The sequence below is a fragment of the Armigeres subalbatus genome, chromosome 2 (assembly GCF_024139115.2).
Source record: "Armigeres subalbatus isolate Guangzhou_Male chromosome 2, GZ_Asu_2, whole genome shotgun sequence".
Lineage (NCBI taxonomy): Eukaryota > Metazoa > Arthropoda > Insecta > Diptera > Culicidae > Armigeres > Armigeres subalbatus.
The window spans coordinates 433,051,734-433,073,866 of NC_085140.1; the positions used below are offsets into that span (position 1 = coordinate 433,051,734).

General features: G+C 38.7%; 1 protein-coding gene across 1 annotated transcript in view; it reads right to left on the reverse strand.

The window, feature by feature from the left end:
- The window catches only part of LOC134213581 (uncharacterized), a 33,935-nt gene extending 13,656 nt beyond the window's left edge, over window positions 1-20,279 (reverse strand). Inside the window, exons 1-2 of the mRNA XM_062692759.1 lie at window positions 19,622-20,279; window positions 1-1,422 (exon numbers count right to left, since the gene is read on the reverse strand). Coding sequence (XP_062548743.1) covers window positions 1-1,422; window positions 19,622-19,758 — 1,559 coding nt within the window. The 5' untranslated portion in view covers window positions 19,759-20,279. The remainder of the gene's footprint in view (window positions 1,423-19,621) is intronic.
- Between the last annotated feature and the right edge of the window lie 1,854 nt (window positions 20,280-22,133).

Sequence of the window (22,133 nt, forward strand, 5' to 3'; positions counted from 1 at the left end):
TTCAAGAGGTAATCATCGAAATCATCCACTGTGACTGGATGCATCGTGGTGGTGCCGATTTCGTCTTCCTCAAGCGAATCCATGGCTTTAAGAAACTGTCTCATCCAGCTGTTGACATCCTGTTGCATCTCCCGTCTTCGCATTCGTGCCATTCGGAGCGAGCGCTCATCTTCGGGCATGGTGAGGGCACGGTGTATTACTTCCGCAGCGGATTCAATTTCATATGGATTACATAGCAGGGCTTCGTGCATGGTTTCTCCCGCTCCAGCAAAGGGCGACACAATTAGAACGCCCGGCGGTTCATTGATTTGACAGGCAACGAATTCCTTCGCCACTAAGTTCATTCCATCACGTAGTGGTGTTACGAGACAGACGGATGCTTCTCTGTAAAATGCGGCTAAATCTTCTTGGCCAACACAGCCGTATATGTACCTAATGGGAGACCAGTTGGCCGTAGTGAACCGACCATTTATCCGACCAACAAGTTGGTCCATTTCTTCCTTCAGTTCTTGATATTCCTTTACATCGGTACGCGATGGTACCGAAATCTGTAGCATGCTTACGTTTTCTCGATGTTCTGGATGCTTCTCAAGAAGCACTTCGAACGCTTTAAGACGATTTACCAATCCTTTGGTGTAGTCCAAACGGTCTACACCGAGGATGATTTTCTGGTTTGTCATGAGGACACGTTTGGCTTTTTTCGCCAGTTCAACGAACCTCTCGAAGGGAATTCCAATCGGTAGCGGTCGAACTCGGACGGACCTACCGCCGTGCTCAACGAGTAGGTTTTTTCGATCAACTCGGCAACCGAGGTTTCGCTGACAACAGTCGACGAAATTTAAGCAATAATCTCGAATGTGAAAACCGATCATGTCGCAGGCCAGCATTCCTTGCAGAATTTCATCTGACCATGGGAACAAACGGAAGATGTCCCAAGGTGGGAATGGAATGTGCAGGAAGAACGCTATATGGCATGGCAGATTCTTTTCGTCTGCTTCTTCGCGAACCCAATTAGCTGCCAGCATTAGATGGTAGTCGTGAATCCACACGATCGGTATTCCTGGGTTCTTCTTCTGTTTTAAACATCTCTCCAAGGCTTCAATAGTCTTGGTGGCAAATTCCTTATTCACCTGGTAATATGCCGTCCAGTTTTCTGCATTGAATGTGGCTCGACCGGGCATCGAGTGGAACAGTGGCCAGAAAGTTCCGTTACAGCAGCCATTGTAGTACATGTCGAACAGCACTGGTTCAACGTTAACCGATACGACCTGTTCTGAAAGTAGACCTGCGGTGGGTGTTCGATCCGTGGGATCCGATTCGGGAATATCATCCTCCTCGGACAGTGTGATGCCAGACCATCCGACCCAAAGACCTTTGCCTTTGATGACAACTGGAGCCACCGCCGTCACCAGTCCGCCAGCGCTGCAATAAACCAGGAAAACAAAAGATCGTTATAGTGCATAGTCGTAAATAAGCCAAAGCGTGTGAGCGCAAGTCGTTTAATCCCCACGTTGTATGCAAATACCCTTCCACGCTACCAGGCCGTTATCAGTTTGTATATAAAAAACAAAACCGATCCTATTTAGTAATAGGATGCTTTTCAAAGTCAAAGTCTGTCGCAATCTGCAAGCGAATGGAATTCCGACTTCCGCGAGAGAAGAATAGTTTTGTGTATTCAAATCCTGCCTGATAGAGCTCGCAGCGATCGCATGCCTATCACGTGATATCGCATCAACATTCGCGTGAACATTCGGAGTCCAGTTGATGACGGAGAAATGGAAAGGCGTACTGGTTATGACGTCAATTAGAAATGGCACCGTCTAATGGTTCTTTCTCCCGGCGACGATAGGTCAACGCGATTGTTCAAAATTCAACGTCATCATCATTGAACGATAATGGTTTTGTCTGAACGATGACGGTTTTATTTTTGGGCATGGAGCTACCAGCAGCAATAATGGATTAATGGTGCAAAGATTGCGCGCCGTTGTTGGTTGCCTGGGTCACTAGGTCTTACCAGGATTATCGCAATTTTTATGACGCTTTCATCTGCCCAATTCAGACGATAATTTTGAGCCAACAAGTGTTCAAAACAAGTTTGATTGGAAATTTTTATTTTTTTAGGTACATACATGATAATGTCACCGACCGACGCACAGACATTACATATGGGCGAGGATTATTTTATCGACCACTGTTATCAGTTAGCGAAGGGAAAACTATCTAATGACCTAATCTAGTGCAATGTGGCACTATGATTAGTCTAATTAAGCTTTGCTCCAGGTTCATCAAGTCATTACAATCTTCCTGAGCGAGTAGGGTTTTTAATTTAATTGAATTTGTTTGTATGCCATTTGTTTACACAATATGTATAATTAGGTAATATAAGTGATAGCGATTTCATTATTTTTTATTGTAATATGCATCTTCTATATTATAATCTATAAGTACATATTACTTTCCTAATGTCGCTTCAAATCTTATGATCAACATGTTTTGTTCAAGAAGATACTTAATGTGTCAGATGGCCATATGTTGTTGATCATCCCATAATGCTAGGTAGACGCCTTTGCAGATGCCCATATGTTGTTCATCACAGTAGCCCAATTTTCATACTTGAGAACTTGCAAACCAAAACAATAAATTTTATATTTAAGGTACCGCTACCGGTTACATTCAAGGAAGTCATTACCGCTCGCGGACAACTGAATTATTTATTACTGCGCTATTTTCTCCCGGACCCGTCATGGGAGAATCGGTCGCGAGAAAGATGCCGAAGCGAACTGCACTTGGAGGCGGCTCCAAGCAGCTTTTGCAGAGCAAAGTATATTCGTCGTTGCTAATCGACGATTCCGGAAACCCGCTGAAGAAACGTAAGAAGCAGTAATCGCAACTGCCGCAGGTGAAACCAGAGTGGAAGAAGAAGTGCCCGCCTGTGTTTGTGAAAGGCGATCCGCCGGATTTGCGCCCAAAAATTCACCAGTTGATCGCTAAGGTGCTGAAATGTACATTTTGTCTCTGCAGCGCCGATAAGGAAGGACCACCGGTGCCGGTAAATAAGGACCACCATCATTCTGTCGTAGAGTTCTTCGAGGTCCACAAGTATGAGTAGTGTACTCATGACCACCCCGGCAAGAATCCGTACGGAACCAGGAACTGACGCATCAAGCCGCGCTGCAACAATAGTGGCTAACCACATCCGACCAACGAGTGCGACAAAGTAGAGATGGCCGATACCCAAGTGCGCCAACTGTTTCGAGAAACATCAGGCCAACACAAAGGACTGTCCAAAGCGAGCGAAGTTCCTGGGAATCCGGAATAAAGCTTCCACCAGAACCCTACCGAAGATGAACCGTGTTCCTGCTCTCAACGAGGTGAATTATCCGGGCATGGTGGCTCCCCGACGGTGCAAATTATGCCAATCTTCGCGCAGCTCGTCACTCGGCCGGGTGGATGTAAACCCCATTTCAACCATATTTTCACTCTTGGCATGTTCATCATTGAAAATGGCTGCTAGCCTGGTCAACTGGAACTGGATTTCTTTGAGGAGAAGGAAATAGACGTGGCGTTCATCACCGAAACGCACCTAAAACCGGAGGTGAGCGTCTACTTCTCGGACTTTCGCATCGTGTGACTCGACCGTCCGACCGGGGAAGGTGGTGTAGCCATCGCTCTTCACTACAACATCAACTGTCGCCTGCTACCAAGCTTCCAGGTGATTGTCATCGAGGCAATCGGTGTCGAAGTTACTACTTTATCGGCACAATCACGCTCATCGCGGCGTACTACCCAGCTTAAGCCAAAGCCGGCGGATCATCGGCCGCCCTTCGTAGGGACATTGTCAAGCTTACGCGGAGGCAAGGTCAGTAAATCATTGCCGGCGACCTGAATGCAAAACATCAAGACTGGGGCAACAGTCGCGGCAATCGAAACGGCACCATCTGGAGTAACGATATGGAGGAAGGCCATTAAACGATCCTGAGTCCGGACTCTCCCACTCGGCTGAGTCGGTCCGGATTGCATGCTACAATCGACATATTCATCACAAATATACACGATCTTATTTCGCATCCGGTTGTCTACCAGGAGCTCAGCTCGGACCACTATACGGTGGTGAGCGAAGTGGGCTCCTAGGCAAGGACGGAAATCTTGGTTTTACTATCACTTGCATCGACACTCGGCAGGCAGCTTCGTCACTGACTCGTATCTATTTTGATCAGACGCTCGGTATAGCAGGCACGAATATCTCGCAGCATGCTGTCAAACTTCCTTACCAAATTTGCCGCCTGATCCTCAATAGCCGATTGATAATCGAGAGAAAACAATGAACCTAGGCTGAAATGAATATTTTGAATTGTGGATGATTTGCACCGAAAATTGATAATTATTTTACTTTGTATATTAAACAGATGCATGTATTTTAGAAATCTGACTTTAAAATGTTAAATCCATGCACTACAGTATGAAATGATATTCATATTTTGAGATTTCAAATTGAATATCAATGTGCCAAGCTGAAAATCTATTTCGACACCATCCACAACAATGCTGACATCGAGAGTTAACGCTTGCTGCTGTTCATGCACATGCTGTCCTATTCATTCGCACATTCAAGTTTGTAAAGGACTGGCGATTTGATAATGTGTTGTATGTCAAATGTTTGAGTGTAGTTGAAGTGACTTTTTCTGTCCCTGCTCCTAGGTCAATCGGCATCAGCAGTCCGAGTGAAACTTTCATCGAGAATCCTGAATCTCGAACACATGAGTGCTCCGTTCTTCGAGCACCTTTCGCTGATCTTGAATCAGTGTTTCCGTTTCAGCAACTTCCCATCGTCCTGAAAGTCAACCAAAATCATCCCCATCCGGAAGCCTGGGAAGGATCCTTCCTCCGAAAAGTTATCGCCCCATCAGCCTTCTCTCAGGGTTATGCAAGCTGTGTGAAGAGGCGATTCACAGCCGGTTACTCGAGTCTGCCGAAAATCGCAACATCTTGCTCGAGGAACAGCTTGGTATCCAACGTGGTCGATCGACCGTACACCAACTGACCCGAGTTACCAATATTCGATATCGCAGGCATCCCCAAGAACAGTATCCTCGGACCTCTGCTGTTCACCTCCGACGTGCTAGAACCTCCAGAAGTCCAGAAGGCGGTATTCCGTCTCTGTTCGCAGATGACAACTCCATCGTCTACCAAGGTAGAGTGATCAGAGCGCTAGTGGCAAAATTCCAACGAGGCCTGGATGCCCCGACAGAGTACATCACCAGCTGGAAGATTTGTATCAACGCGGCGAAAACCCAGGTCGTCATTTTTCTCCACTCTAAATCCCCTAAACATGTTCTGCCTGAGGACTGTAAAATCATCCTAAAGGGCACGACTGTGTAGTGGGCTAATGAGGCCGATTAGATTGGCTTGACCCTCGATAGTAAGCTTATCGTTTTGTGGAAGCTATTATACCCTTCGATCAACCGTCGGTCGTCATTATTACTGAAAAATAAGCTTGCTGTCTACAAGCAAATCATCCTCCCTGTGATCGAATACGGCATGCCGGTCTGGAAGAACTGCGCAAAAACTCATCATCTAAGTTTCCGGAGATGACCCTCAACACTCTTCACAGAATACAAACTTCTGAGGTCCACCATCTGGCCGGTATTAAAACACAACAAGAACGTTTTAGTGAGGGTAAAAATCGGTTTAGGGTTCGTTGCCTGACTTCAGACCATCCAATGATCAAATAGAATTTAGGTTATCAAATTCAAATAAGCCAGCGCCTCCTCAAGGCCATATTATAAAATTCCATTCAATTTTAAATTATTATCAATGTATATATAGTTTATAAGTAACATCTGCGAGGATTTCCGGAGGAATTCGTAAATGAATTTTTGGAAGAAATTCTCGAAGGAATTTCTGGAGAAATTTCCAAACAAGCTTCTGGATCAATTTCCGAAGGAATTTGAGGAGGCATTTTCAAAGGATTTTTGGAGGAACCTCCGAAGTAATTCCTTAAGGGACATCCTCAAGAAATTCTTCATAAGGACTTCATAAGGAAGTACATAAGCGACTCTGGAGTAAGTTCCATGAGAATTTCTGGAATAAATCACGAAGAAAATTGAAAAGATAATTCAAAATGGAATGTCTAAACTTAAAGAGAAATTTTCCAAAAAAAAGTCCCGGAAGAATATTTCATTGAGTTGCTGGGTGAATTTCCGAAAAAAATAATTCATTGTTTCAGAATAATTGCAAGTCAAGACATTGCTCAAACGGATTCATCGTTTCTCCCGCAAAAAACCAGTTTAGCTACTGACACCAAATTATCACTGTATCAATTGCGCCAAAATAGCTGGTGCCTAACTATTCAGTAGCTTCATCGGGGTGAGAATGGGTCATGGACAGCCTGGAGGTTGGATAATAAAATCAATGAAAAAGGTCTTATGCAGTTTGTTTATCTTGCCCTCAGATACCCCAGTCAACATTTTGGTACCAATATCTTTTGATATAGGTTATTATATAAGAACCAACTTAATCGTATATAATGCACAGATTGGCTATATACGTACCAAAGTGGAGGCGATATAGGTACATACGAGTTTTATTATACGATTTTTCCCGACATCATGGGAACAGTATTACGATTATACATAAAAATATGAAAAAAAAATCCTGCCTGCACCAAATCTCGAACATGCGATCTTTAGATTTGCAGGCGGATACTGTACCACTGTACCATACTGCACATCTTGAACTAATTTGGATTTTTGCTCAACATAAAATACACAATTTTTATCTTTACAACTGCTTGAAACTTCAACAAGCAGTTTGGGCTGAAGTGATTTCGATTGTATTACGATTCGCACAGACATTCATTCGCACTCATATAGGATATTGCAATGAGTATTAGTCATTACGAGTTTTAATTCACACAATTACGATTAGTGAAAATAACTACGGTAAAAATTATCGTATACTTTGACAATAATCTGACAAAGTTTGATATACAATGCGATTCAGATTTTTGATGGACGCAAATGCGACTTCATTTGCTGTTTGTTATACGATATGTGGTTTACTGGGACATTCAATTTATTATGCAAGCATTCTGAATACCGTCGTCGGAGGTGACAATGGGCCAAACGGGGTTGAAAAGGGTCACTGTTTCAAGTACTTAGAATGCTTATAGAATAGATTGAATGTTTTTGAGGGCAAGAACCCATGAGACCTTTTTGAACGATTTTGCTATCCAACCTCCAGGCTGCCTGTGAGAGCGATGACCCATTCATGAAAAATCTTCAAAATCGCTCCAGAAAATGCAAAACTGAGAGTGACATTTTAATAACAGTCCAAGGAATTATTACCGCACAAGTTATAAATCAAAGCTCAATTTTAAATTCAATCAAAAACCGCTACGAAGTAGCAAATTAATCTGTACCAAAATCAGAGCCCCAAGAATCTTACTGTAAGCTTCTGAAAAGATAGAATTCCGAAATCTCGAGAATTTCCTTCAGGATACCAGAAACTAAAAATATAAATTTGCTTCATATCAATGACGTCGTGAACGAAAGGTTCTTAGAACTTCTTACGATAACCACATGTCTATACTTCGTAGAAGACGTCACTTCCATAAAAATTAAAACTAAAAAGTTACAATCAAAATATTGATTTTTTAGGGTCATTCTAACATTATTACAGTGGATTCTGCTTTTACACGATTTACATTTTCTCAATTTTCCAATCGTCCTAAATGTTTGACGCATATTAACTATCATGTGATTTTTCTTTGATTTATTCTGGATTTTTTGAAACATATTGCGAAGAGTTTGGTGATAAATTGAAGTCACACGATCAAATATACGAGCGAAAAAAAATCGTGTTAAAACAGAATCCTGTGAATCCTTTGTATTTGAAATTATGTATCATAACAAATGATACAACCGACGTACAACAATGGTTTCTTCAGCAATGTGTCTCTAAATTAAATAAGGAACAACTTTCTATAACATCGTACAATGCTAAAATTAGAAATATGGAAGTTAAAAATTTTATCTCAAAATGTAGTGGGACCACCCTATTGCAACAAACTTCAAAATAGAGCTTGAATAATAATCTACGACTTTGCTGAAAATAATTTCCTCCTAACTTCCCGCATGGCCCATCGTGTAATGTAATCACTAAACAAAAATGGTTCGTTTTTTGACCCCACATAGAAAGAAAAAGTTGTTGAAATTAACACGAAAGTAATGCACATAAAAGGAATGCCAAAAAGAGCGTAAATTTAAACGATGTTATCACCTGAATGTTAGCAACGATAAACTTTTTAAATAAAATCAACTCCCTTGCATCTCTTGGATCCCTTGGATCCCATGTACCTATAGTAGTGCAAAAGTACCAGTAGTGACGAGTCTCATAAGAAATCAATGGATAGCACCATTATGGGAACCAAAATTATTTTTTTGCAATTCCTGATCATAATATCTGGTTTACAGTTCGTCTTTGAGTGATAAAACGGCCTACTTTTCCATACTAACGAAATGGATGCTTTAATGAACATTATGCAACTCAAATGGGTTGCATAATATTCATTATAACACTCATTTGGGTGCTATAATGAAAAACCAACACCAGAACAGTCGTTACGTGACTAAATTTTGCTAAATTAGCTTGGGTAAGTGCTCAAATAGTGTATTCTATGCGCCCCGTAATAAATTAAATAGTTTGGCGGTCATGACATCCAAAATTTCCAAAGGCAAGTACATCTATCGCTTCACGGCTCATTGAACTTTGCAATGGGGCACGGTAACATGGAATCTGATTGTTCTCCGCAGCAACATAATTTATTGGCAAGAATGATCATGCGGAGAAAATTAGACTACAATTTTGGAACAGATTTATCAAATTAAAGTCCATTTTTCGTCATTGCAAAAAATAGCGTGTGCAACTCGTTGCAAAACTCGATTTTTTCAGCACTCGTAGTATTTATCCAACTCGGCAAGCCTCGTTGGATAAACGTACAACTCGTGCTGAAAAAATCAACTTTTTGCAACTTGTTGCACAAACTACTATTTTTCTACCACTACAGGAACAGTGCACCCATTAATGGTGCAAGCAATATTTTGTTAAATTATATCAATCTCATTTTTGTTAGCAAATTTATTAGTTTATCTATTGGCTAAATCAACCATTTCCTTCCCATGGTAGATAGAATTAGCGGTAGCTGTAGATAGAAAAGAAAGAAAAGATAGAAAAGCGGTAGCTGTAGAGGTCAATCATATTTTGCTTTATGGTTTCATTAGACTGCCAATATAATCAATTTTGTGTAAAAATAGGTAAACTATTGGAAACAATCAAGAAACTATTGATTTACAATCAACAACTTTTCGTTTTCCACTAGTTTTAGCTGTGCCAAATAGCATTTTTTTCGTAGGTGAATCCTTCCTTCCTTTCAAAGATTTCAATATCTTTGAAAAAGGGTCATGAGAAAGAGAGGGTTCAAGCTGTAAATTTCTCATAATTATCGATTTAAAAAAAATATTTTCTTTTGTGGACCATTGCACCCTGGTTCAGGAGCCCTCAAAACGTGCGTTTTTTAGTTTTCGATCTGAAAACTACATTTTAGAGTCATGATGTCTTTAGAAGAGTTGAAGGATATTTCTTGGGCTTTATTTTGATAAGAAAATATCAATGATCTATCCACCTTGAAGGGCGGTATGGAATAAAAAATTTACGCAGATGTACAAAAGCAATGGTTGTTCTCTGCAATGTTATAAAGAATGTGAATTGGAACATCTTTTCTGAAGACACAATATTGGACAAACGGTTTTGTAAGGAATTAGAGCACGTTTTGTATGAATGGCCCCCAAAAATCATATTTTGTGCATAACTTTTTAGGAAATGATTTTAGCACTATGGTTTATTCTAGAAAGTTGTGCATAATGACAAAAAACATGTTTGTCTAGAATACTACTTTGATCTATCTTGAAACCTGTCAAAGTTATTAAGGAATCTTTAGAAAAAATAGTCAATTTTCACCTCAAAACACCATGAAAAGCGGCAAGAGGCGGCAAGCCAAACAGCCACCATCTGAAAGATTCGGTTTTAAGCTACCGAATGCACAATGTTTTGTTTTGTTCCGTCGTGTTCCACTATTGTTTTGAATCAACTTAAAATAGTCCTTAATGTACGTTTTTCAGTACAACTGTTATGTAAACAATCAATCGCCTGCTTTGAGCGTGCTTACAGCGGCACACTAGGAGTTAACTTTCTGAAATCAGTATGGCGAAAGGCATCTAAGGTTCGACTTCTCAAAATTAGGCACCTTCATCGAAAAAATATTTGGTAGGTGTAGTAGCGGACACCCAAAAAATATTTGGTAGGTGTAGTAGCGGACACACCAAGTGGAAGATGACTTGCGGACCCTCCGTAGACTGCGTGGTTGGCGACGTGTAGCCATGGACCGAGCCGAATGGAGGAGACTCTTATATACCGCACAGGCCACTTCGGCCTTAGTCTGAACAAATAAATAATAATAAAGTAGCGGACACCTTCCTACATAACCGGTACCAAATAGTTTTTCATGAAAAGTTTCTAATTTTGAGAAAAGCTGCGTTAGATGTCTTTCGCCATATAAATTTCTGGCGGTTAACTCTTGCTGGCTATTTGGGCATATACGATAGAGCCTGGATGTGGAAGCGGCGGGTAGAAAATCAGCCACTGCCAATAATTCATTAAAAAGTGGCTAACATGATTGGTTATTTATTGCATAGTAACAATCTCCATCAAGACGAAACAGCCACATTTAAGACGAATGGCTGTCATTTGTCGAGATTGTAACCATGCAATAAATAACTAATCATGTTAGCCACTTTTTAATGAATCGCCTGCTTTGAGCGTGCTTACAGCGGCACACTAAGAGTTAATTTTCCGAAATCAACATGGCGAAAGGTATCTAAGATTCGATTTCTCAAAATTAAGCACCTTCATCGAAAAAATATTTGGTAGGCGTAGTAGCGAACACCTTCCTACACAACTGGTACCAAATAGTTTTTCGTGAAAAGTTCCTACTTTTGATAAATCACGCCTTATTTCTGGTGGTTAACTCATACTGGCTATTTGCGCATATACGATAGCGCCTGGATGTGGCAGCGGCGGGTAGAAAATCAGCCACTGCCAATAATTCATTGCAGTGTTGTCCTACGCTCAAGGCAAAAAATTCTGCTCTTTGATTTTACTCCATCTAAACGATTTTATAGTCTCAACTAAGTAAGTTCAACTAATAGAAGGATATTTGAATTTTCTAAATGTCATGGCAAACTGTCAAAAAAATGCACTCCAGAGCCACAGGAGCGCGCGCACTGAAAATACACTGGAGTGTTTTCACTGAAGTGTATTTTCAGCGCGCGCGCTCCTGTGGCTCTGGAGTGCATTTTTTTGACAGTTTGCCATGACATTTAGAAAATTCAAATATCCTTCTATTAGTTGAACTTACTTAGTTGAGGCTATAAAATCGTTTAGATGGAGTAAAATCAAAGAGCAGAATATTTTGCCCTGAGTGTAGGACAACACTGATTCATTGTTTACGTAACAGTTGTACTGAAAAACGTACATTAAGGACTATTTTAATTTGATTCAAAACAATAGTGGAACACGATGGAACAAAACAAAACATTGTGCATTCGGTAGCTTAAAACCGAATCTTTCAGATGGTGGCTGTTTGGCTTGCCGCTTCTTGCCGCTTTTCATGGTGTTTTGGTGTGAAAATTGACTATTTTTTCTAAAGATTCCTTAATAACTTTGACAGGTTTCAAGATAGATCAAAGTAGTCTTCTAGACAAACATGTTTTTTGTCATTATGCACAAATTTCTAGAATAAACCATAGTGCAAAATCATTTCCAAAAAAGTTATGCTCAAAATATGATTTTTGGGGGTCATTCATACAAAACGTGCTCTAATTCCTTACAAAACCGTTTGTCCAATATTGTGTCTTCAGAAAAGATGTTCGAATTCACATTATTTATAACATTGCAGAGAACAACCATTGCTTTTGTACATCTGCGTAAATTTTTTATTCCATACCGCCCTTCAAGGTGGATAGATCATTAATATTTTCTTATCAAAATAAAGCCCAAGAAATATCCTTCAACTCTTCTAAAGTCATCATGACTCTACAATGTAGTTTTCAGGTCGAAAACTAAAAAACGCACGTTTTGAGGGCTCCTGAACCAGTGTGCATTGGTACCGTTACCCTATGCTCTTAGCAAATACGTGAGGCAGTAATAGAAAAACGAACGCAGCATGTCTGTCATTTTGTTTAGCCTATAGGCTTAGGGACCATTCACAAAGTGGGAAAGGGGAGAGAGTTCTGAGCAGCGTGACGGTTCATATACAAATTTTAGAGGTTTAATACAAAAAGTGTGACAAAAGGGGAGGGGGGTGAAAATTGCCAATTTTTGCGTGACGTACTTGATGGATCTTCCCTTATAGAATTTTTGAACTCATACTACCAAAATGGCAATTTTCGATTTTGGCGTCTAAAATATTATGAATACACAGCTTATAACCTATACTTTCATAATCAGGACAGATTTTATTTTTAGATATTTTAGGGAGGGGTAGGGGGCGTTCAAACTGGCCCCTCCTAGAAATGACATTTTTACTTTTGTTTTGGAAACCGGGCAGCTTTGCCATATTTTCGTCTCAAACATATAATGTTTATATATCGTTACAAAGCTTTTAAACAGATCTATACAATAGGCTTGATAATGTAATAATAGCTCCGTCCAGCATTTAGTTTTTAGTAGTTCTGTAAAAGCATATTTTTTGCGCCATACTTAACGAATAAAACAGTTTGGTACCCGAGATACCCCGCAGTAAAACACCATGCACTACACTACACTGTAGACTCTTGCTTTGAAGACCATGAATAAAATTCTGCCCAAATTTACCATTTTGTAAGACACATGAAATTGAAAAAAAATCCCATTTTTGCCTTTCTCGTGTACTAATATACGTAGAAGCTATATGATCGCTCCAAAAGCATTTAAAAGAAAACCCGAACACCCAGTGTTGTATACCGATCATCTGAGTTCGACGAATCGAGGTAATGTATGTGTGTACGTGTGTGTGAATGTCTGTATGTGTGTGTGTGTGAGCAAAAATGATCATAACTCTTTTTTAGGCAATTATCCTAAACGTATTTTTTCGCAACAAGTTTTATTCGTCAGAGAATGTTTTTCCATTAAAAATAGGCTGAATCGGACTATGGGCTCAAAAGTTATGACAAAATTACATTTTCCTATGATGCACGAAAAAGACAACACTACCTAGGGGGATTAATAGGTTTTTTGGTAAACTTCTTTTTTTTCAATTTTCATCTGATTGAGTAATATTAATGCCACTTTATTTGAATTTGGAGATGAACACAGTTTACATAAAATTTTGAGGGGAAGGGTTAAGTCTTAACAGTCTTAACGCCTAATTCAAGAAAAAATCATCTATCATTTAAAAACCGTTACGCTGTGAGAGTTTTGATATTACTACATATAGATTTATAGAATTTAAGCATAATGTGTTGGATGAATAGTGTATTGAATAACTCCTTGCCACAATACCTTTTTATATTTACGAAAGTAATCCTAAAGAAATATCAAATAAATGAAATTCTATATCGTTGATGTCACAATATGACGCTAATTGAATCTGTTCTACCTTCCTTTGTTAGTTTAAAAAGTGCTACGTGTTTCCGGCGGTGTATATTTTTTTCGGTACGACAGGTCGCGGTTCGCGTGGAAAAAGTTTTTTTTATTCTTTATTATCGAGACTTTCAGCCCGAGGCTGGCTCGTCTCGTAAGGAAAAAGTTATTTTCTTAGCTTTCGCTAAGCTCTTCGGATGCGCGTGTGTGTGATATGTTGGCCTTTCGAGTACGAATAGTTTTTAATCATTGATGTTTGAAGTTTAAAGATTCGATTCTGAGGGCGATTCTTTTGATCGAACAAGGGTCCCTTTTCGCATCAGTGATTGTTCGATTGGTTGCGTGGGTGGCATCGTCCAAGGTTCCATACCAACCGTTCAGAAGATCAGCGGGAGTTTGTTAAGTATTATTTTTATACTATTATATTATGTTATATTATATTATATTATATTATTATATTACTATTATATACTATTATATTATATACTACTATATGATTTTTATACTATTTCTCGCTTTTTTCTTGTGTATTTCTTTTGTCTTTGTAATTCTTCTTTTTATGTTAATATCTCGTTGAATCTTCTGGTTCGCAAGAAAAATGCTCATATTCTTTCGCGTTAAAACAATAACGATGGCGTTTACTTTTTAAGTCCACATACAAATGAACAATCGCAACACTCAATATTACTCTAAACAATCTGATAAGATAATGCTAATACTGTTGTATATAAAAATATCCGTACTAATTTTTTAAATAGAAGTTGCATAGATCACATCGCTTTCCATGGTGAATTCCGATCTAAGCTTCTGATTACCCTACCCAACTAACACAAATTCCTTCCCGTGGTAATTGTGGAGATGCAGAGGTTTTCTCGGTTTCTAGTAGCAACAATAACCACAAACTAACCTTCCTTTCCTTTCCCAACTGACTGTATGGCCGGCGCCGTTATTGATCAACATCCGAGAACTGCTGGAACGTGCACTTGCAGAATAGATGGTAAATCCCAACAACTATTCACTTGGATCGAAGTGCAATTCGCACCAGTTCCGATCAATCACGGAGTAGCAACCATTGATATGTACAGTCAGTCTAATCTAACCTAAGCTAAGCTACTTACTAGGCGAACCTGCCCAATCTTGCTCGGGTTGTTTTTTTGGACTTGTCAATCATTTGGTTGATTGCAGCACCGCACTCTAGATCGATTTCAATTCGAGCTCGACGCTTTTTTTTTTCAGAACTAATGAAAACGGAGTGTTTTACATTTGTTCATCTTTCCATGCAAGGAAATGTTTTATACTTTCATATTTATATACACAGCTGATCCCAAGACGAATCGACTAGTGTAAAGTGACCAGATACATTTTGCGTGAGCGCGGGACAAAAAATATCATAGCTGAATATGTTTTGGAAACGCGCTAAACCCTTAAATGCGCAATGTTGTTTTAAAACAACAAACCAAAAATACGTTTAATGTTAATCATTTCAATGGTTATTTACGTTAAAAATATTTCCAACGATTTCTAAAAAAAATCGCCTTACGCCTTTAAGGGTTAAAGCAAATTTCGATAAACGGAAATTCATTTAGAAGGCAAAGCTTACTTCAAACGTTGAATGTGCAGCGCAATGTAGCTGTCATTGAGTTTCATATCATTTTGAAGTTTTGCGGTCTGATTAATGTAAAACAGTTGCAACTATCGTATTGCTATCGTAGTCTAGTGTGTAGAATTTCGTTCGAATACAATTTTTTAGTAGCGATATAAGCAACGGTATCGAATCTCAAAAAATATTTCCTGAATAACCTAAGGCCGATACAAATATTTAAAATCTATTTTGTCTCCCCTCCCCCTCGGATTTTTTTTTGCCAAAAAATAATATTTTGAGGGGGCAACAAAAAAAATCGGATAATTTTGAGGATTTTCAAAACATTCTTTAACAAATCCGAGGAGTTTTTTGATTTTTTTCATTTTAATATTTATTTTTTATTATCCCCCCCCCTTGACCTTTCGGAGACCAGTAGAACAAAAAGTTAATTAAATATTTGTAACGGCCTAAATAACCTTTTCTAAATTACCTAACAATAGTATATAGGGTGGTTTAGAATTAATTAGATCGTATCATAAGTCTATTCTGGTTGAAGCTTCCGTCTTCAGGGATGTGGTCCACGGTTTTTGTTCTAATTGATTTCCAAACAGATGAGACTAAATAGATTCCGGCTCAGAAAATCCATAATTTTGTTCCATTTCAGATACTTCGAGACCAGATCCGGTGGAAAATTTTCCGGCTGCCTTGAACACGATATTCATATTTTTTAGAGCACTATTTAGTACTGTCGGATCTGTTGCCATTGATATCCAATATCAACACCCTAAAGGTCGCCTTCCGGCTGGAGAAAATTTTTCACAAGATTTTGGTCTGCAAGAAATTTAAATGGAGTGGACGTTCCGTGTCGAAATCCAGTCAATCAGCAGGAAATACATGGAAACAAAATCTGCGGACAAGATTCCCAGGCTTGGGTAAAACAAATTATGGAGATAATTTTGCCTGAGTCATTATAAGCACATTTTAATCATGAAAAAAATCAGTATTATCTCACTTATTGTTGAGTCGAAACTGATTGAGGGGCGCGCATTTGAGAGTTGGTATAAGCCATTTCTCGAAGGGTATAAATAGCGGTACCTCAATCTAAAGAGGCCTTACATTAAGTTTGAGAAATATCTGAATAAAAAACGACTTCTTCATTTCTTCTTAATAGAAATGGAGCAGAAAGACATGCACTAAACAAATGAAATGGACGCAGTGGTTCATCCCTAACAAAAAAAAATCATGACTTCATGATCCATATGATTGCTTTACAAAACATTTGCTTTAGTCAAAATTATAAATTTAATAAAATCTAATATTTTCTTTGAAAACATTCACTAAGAAATACCTAATTATCTATTCTATTTTTTCTTTATTTCGCGGGACATTATCTAGAAATAAGTGTAATGCGGGACGTTTCGCGGGACGCTTTTCTGCGCGGGACAAATAGTGAGAATGCGGGACTGTCCCGCGAAACGCGGGACGTCTGGTCACATTAGACTAGTGAGGAAATCTTACAAATCGGTCCATCAGTTCGTGAGTTATATTGCCTCAAAGGAAATGTCAACTCTTGTTTACATATAGAGATTCCATTTCTTTTATTATAGCATGTATATTTGTCTACGCACCGGTTCGGAATGAATGAATACAATGACGATTTTTTTTTAACTTCAATGTCTAACGAACATTGACTCGAGTGTTCCCACTAAATCGACTGTAACCGTCGAGAGAAATACGTAATCGACAAGGACATGGACCGAGAGCCGATTTTCTTATCAAGCGCTTCAAAAAATAGACATCAACAATAATCCACGTACTCCTAATATATAGAGCACATAGCCGTGATCTCAATAACATTGTTATGTAAGCCGACTGTTTTTTTTCATAGTGACCTGTAGAAATATTTATATTTGCAACAGGATTTCATTTTATCATTTTTTTGTCACCTTTTCTTAAAATATCAAAATTTCTACATCCCAAAAATTGACAAATAAATTGTGTATAAATTTTGAAATTACTTGTAATAGGAATTCTAGTTGGGTACTTAGTTGATTCCATACCCAGCACAAGTTAGTTTTTGAACTGAAGAAGTCCATATTTTTTGAAGAGGCCTTTATTAGCTTTCGATGTTTGTTGGGTATTGTCGGCGTACCAAATTAGAATTCTGAAGTAGGGCCCTCCGAACCGAACTTTCTTCCGAATTTTTATCTGTCAAACTAAAGGATGCGTTGTTTAGCGCATCTTTATATGAATTCAGCACACTATCTAAGAAGTTGAGGATTTTGCCTGTATCTCGAGAAAAATACATCTTCAGTGGAAAACGTCGTCTTACTTTTTGCCGGATAGACAATAGTTCGATACGTTCGATTAGGCTCCCTAACCAAGGATGTTATCGATCATTTAGTAATCTGCCTTCGATCAGTTAGTAGTTTGTCAATAACTCATTCCAGAGGCTAAATTTCAAAATGTGTTGTATGGTGGACTTATGGTGCGAAGGTTTTTCTACAACTCTACCTAACAGGTCGATGTTTGAATTTAACTTATAACGGAGCTATAGCGCTAGTAGCAGTAACTTGTACTATATGATAACAAAATTTCAATCATTTAGTATAAGTTACTGCTTCTGGATCTATAGCTTCGTTGTTAGTGAAAATCATACAATGAACTGTTAGGCAGAGTTGTAGATAAACCTTCGCACTAGAAGTCCACCATACAACACATTTTGAAATTTAGCCTCTGGAATGAGTTATTGACAAACTACTAAATGTTCGAGCACAGAGTACTAAATAATCGATAACATCTTTGTCCCTAACTGCAACATTTGATTGTGATTTTGAGGGGCTCTTCTAAACCACAAAAATTGATTATATTTTTTTATAGGTATTCTTGTTAGCAGTCATCATGTTTTACTAATTTGAGGAACGCTCCGAAACAATAATTACTGTAATTACTGCTTTTAGTAAACTTACTGCTGTTTAGCAGTATAATGACCACTTTATCAAAAATATGATTGTTTAAAGTCGAAGCATGGTATTATTTCTACCATAATTTGCAATATATAACGAAAAAAAAACGATTTCATTTCAAAATTATGTCTTATCATCTAAAATAAGCAATGCGCTACCCAAATGCGCAATATAAAAATGATGAACAATATATGCCAAAAAGAGTCAGAAGTGTCAATCACCTGTTAAGTAAAAGTTCTGTTTTCCATATAGTCGGATGTGAATTACAACAAAAAGAGCTAGATCAAGTGGAGGTAATTTTGACCCAAATTTCTAAAATATTTTTTCAAAACAGGTCGTAGATAGGTCATAGACATCATAGAGTCATTCTGTTTTTATTTTTGTTCCAAAATATCAAATAAATCGTGCTCTTTGATCTAAAGTTTGTTTGATATAATGAAAAATCAAAATTTATGCACACAAAGCATAAGTTCTACCGTTTTAACCATTTACCTTAAACTTTTTTTTTCTTCATATAATGAATGTGTAACTTGGTAAAATTACGAAATTTAACCGTCTCAAATTCAAAAAGGCCAAAAAACCGGCACTTGTGTTCCAACGGAAATTGGAAAAAAGGATATTTAGTTTGTACAAACTTGCAAGTATTTATTACTAATTTTGTATTATTTATGAAAACTTTGTATATAGTTTTTTCAATAGTGAATGTGGATTTTTTGTAGGAAAACTTCACCTATTCCAACTATTACATTTAACTGCTTATTTCTTTTTTGTTTTTCTTTAGGTTTTTGGAAAATTTTCATAAATAATGGTAAATTTATGTTTATGAATTACTTCCACCCGGATTTTTTTACTGTCAGTTTCTACATTTTAAATGAAAAATTTCAAAATTTGCATGGAAAATTTATTTTGCTGCTAAATTGAAACCTTCAACATAAAAGGTTAACAGGTGAATAATTGATGAATTTCTGACAAACAGTGCTATTACGTATGATTCCATCTCTTTATTTGTATTAAGAAATATACACGTTATTCAACATCAATTCGGATCGTCTTCAGTATCGCGTGCTTGACCCGACTTTGTCAAATCTAACACGAGATACTGAAGAAGACTATACAGTTGAGATCAAAAAATGCGTGTCGGACAAAAAATAAAATAAATAAAGTAAAAATTTGATGAGAGTACATACACAGGATTTCGCCTGTGCTTTTGACCGGAATCATTGCAATGCTTGTAAATTATATAGAAATTTATACAAAACTGGAATGGAAAAGCGTTTTTCACGCTTGGAATTTCCCCGAAGCGTGGATTTTAGTAAACTCGTTATACCTATTCATGAACTGCCGATTTGCACCTTTTTTCACAAAACTCAGTAATGCTGTTTTTCTTCGAACTTACCTAGCATTGCGGCTCAGATTGCGCGTCTTGGGGTCTCTTTTGAGCACGAATGGTAACCGATTGGAGACCACAATTATACTGCTCTTGGTCTGGGCCTCTTGAGGGCTTGTAACAGTGATTTCGCAGTTGGTGGTCATTTTTTGACCTTTGCCTATCACTCGGAGGCTACGTTTACCAAATAGTTATACGCTCCAATCACAAATAAAAATAAACAACGATCACTGTGGTCCAATTGTTTTGGTTTTTCACTCTGCACCGTCACGTTTTTGCGAGACACATAATTTCTGCACAATAGATGCGATGATGGAGAATTATATTCAAAGTTATCACTAATCACTTTTTCAGCAAAAGGACTTTAGACTACACACAAAAAAAGGAACAAAATAATCCAGACTCCTGGGAGATAAGACCTGGGACAAATCTGTATCCTGACTGCCTACGGGAGGATGCTGCCTCTGAAGCAGTTGAGATTCAACTGACTTCTGACTGACAGCCTCGAGAGCTGATAAAGGAATCATTTGCTCGTCCAGAGCCAGAGGTGTTATTGTTTTTCGCTTTTTTGGTTCCACTGATGGGCCGTTGTTGTTGCTGCCGATGATGAACGACCTGCTACTCCTGCTATCAGTTGTTAGGTCGGTGGAGATTCATCCCGTAACGCGAAGTCCACACACTGGCGACACTGCGGATGAGTCTTCCACGATGCGATCATCTCTGTGTCGGTTTTGTCACGCGAGATAGACACTTCACAATCAACCCATACAAAAAGGTGTGACCTAACTGTAGAACTACGCTCATAGGTCATGTTTTTAGCGGAAACCGATGTTTGAGAATTTCTCGTGCAAACTGGCCATCATCGTCATCGGCATCATTATAACTAGCGTCAACTCCACGCAGCCGTTAGTGCAGTTTTGTTTATTTGGCTTATCTCGACCACTCACCGTTGATAACAACCGTCGTAATTATTCTGTTGTTCGATTCGCGCGGCGTTGAAGGGATTTCAGAGGACTCCGGTACCTTGTTGCGCTGGGATCGGGATGCTCAATCGTAATCTAAATTCTGGCTACAAGATGACACTAGTGGATTGAAATTAATATTTGATTTAGTGAATTATTATCAATGAGGTGATTACTCTTTCGTTATTCTAAAAATAAGATCAAGTGTGGTTCTCTCAGATGTTGTGAAATACTTGTCATACATATTCTGTAATGGAAGCAACGATGTAGAAATCTAGGGTTCTTAATTACACTTTTGTTAATTTGCAGCGAAATGATTTTCAAAAACATGAAATGTGTCGAAGAAGTGAATTCTGCGATCCACTTTTGTTGACTTGAATCATAGAATGTTCATTTTTGTCTCACGAGGTTCACGTTTTGCGGGTTAAGGAATAGAATGAGTGTTTTAAAATGTTAGCTATTTGCATGAGCATGAGCATGAGCATTATGACCGCACAATTCGTAGTTGCTACTCCGTGATTGACTGAACTTGCGAAATTGTACAGAGAACACAATGAATGGGGCTTGGGATTAGCAACCCATTCTCAATGTACACGTTTCGGGAGCTCAAATATTTAAAGTCAATAACGGCGCCGGCCACGTCCTTACGGTCATATAGGATTGTTAGTCCGACTCTCGTTGCTACTAGAGACCGAGTATACCTCTGCATCTCCACAATTGTCTTGGGATAGGATATCGTTTTAGTTACAATGGATTATTTATTTGGATTCACTTTGGTAAGCGATGCGATGGGAAATAACATTAATACGAGTTAAAAGTTAAAACATGCACGCCCGGGGGCATATGAAAACTGAGGAGATTCGCGTTTTGGACGACCGCACGTACCCACTTGCTCGATTGCTGCAGCAAACTATTGACGAGCGCGCTTTATTGACCGCGCGCGACATGCGCATTAGCCACCGAACACAAGATAGATATTTTATATCTTTTCCGACGACTAAAACACGCACTGAACTTACTTGTTCGATTGCTATTCTTATTACCGGCCGCGCAATGCAGAACACAATATTTCGGCCGACCGCGCGATCGTTCTGCTGTCCGAAACAAGAGAGATCACGCACTGAACTTTGAAATGATAGCTTTTTGCAGCTACAAACTGTTCATCATGATAATCGGATATATTAATAAAATTAGAAAGGTGCCCTCAGATTTTTTAAATATTTTCCCTTCAAAATACGCGGAATTATCGAATTGCTGAGCGTATACATGAACGATTTTTGTTATTGAATTCGACATTTGGGTAGACTTGATCCCCTTTCTATGAGATCTACGTAAGGGGCCCATACACGCTCCGACGTGTTGTACAACTTAGACTCCACCCCCAGGAAATTTGGTTCGGTCGGAGTAAAGTCGGACCGTCTGTGGGCAAGTTGTCCGACTGTTTGACAGTACAACTTGCCCACAGACGGTCCGACTTTAGTCCGACCGAACCAAATTTCCTGGGGTGGAGTCAAAGTTGTACAACATGTCGGAGCGTGTATTTTTCCTGCCAACCCTTC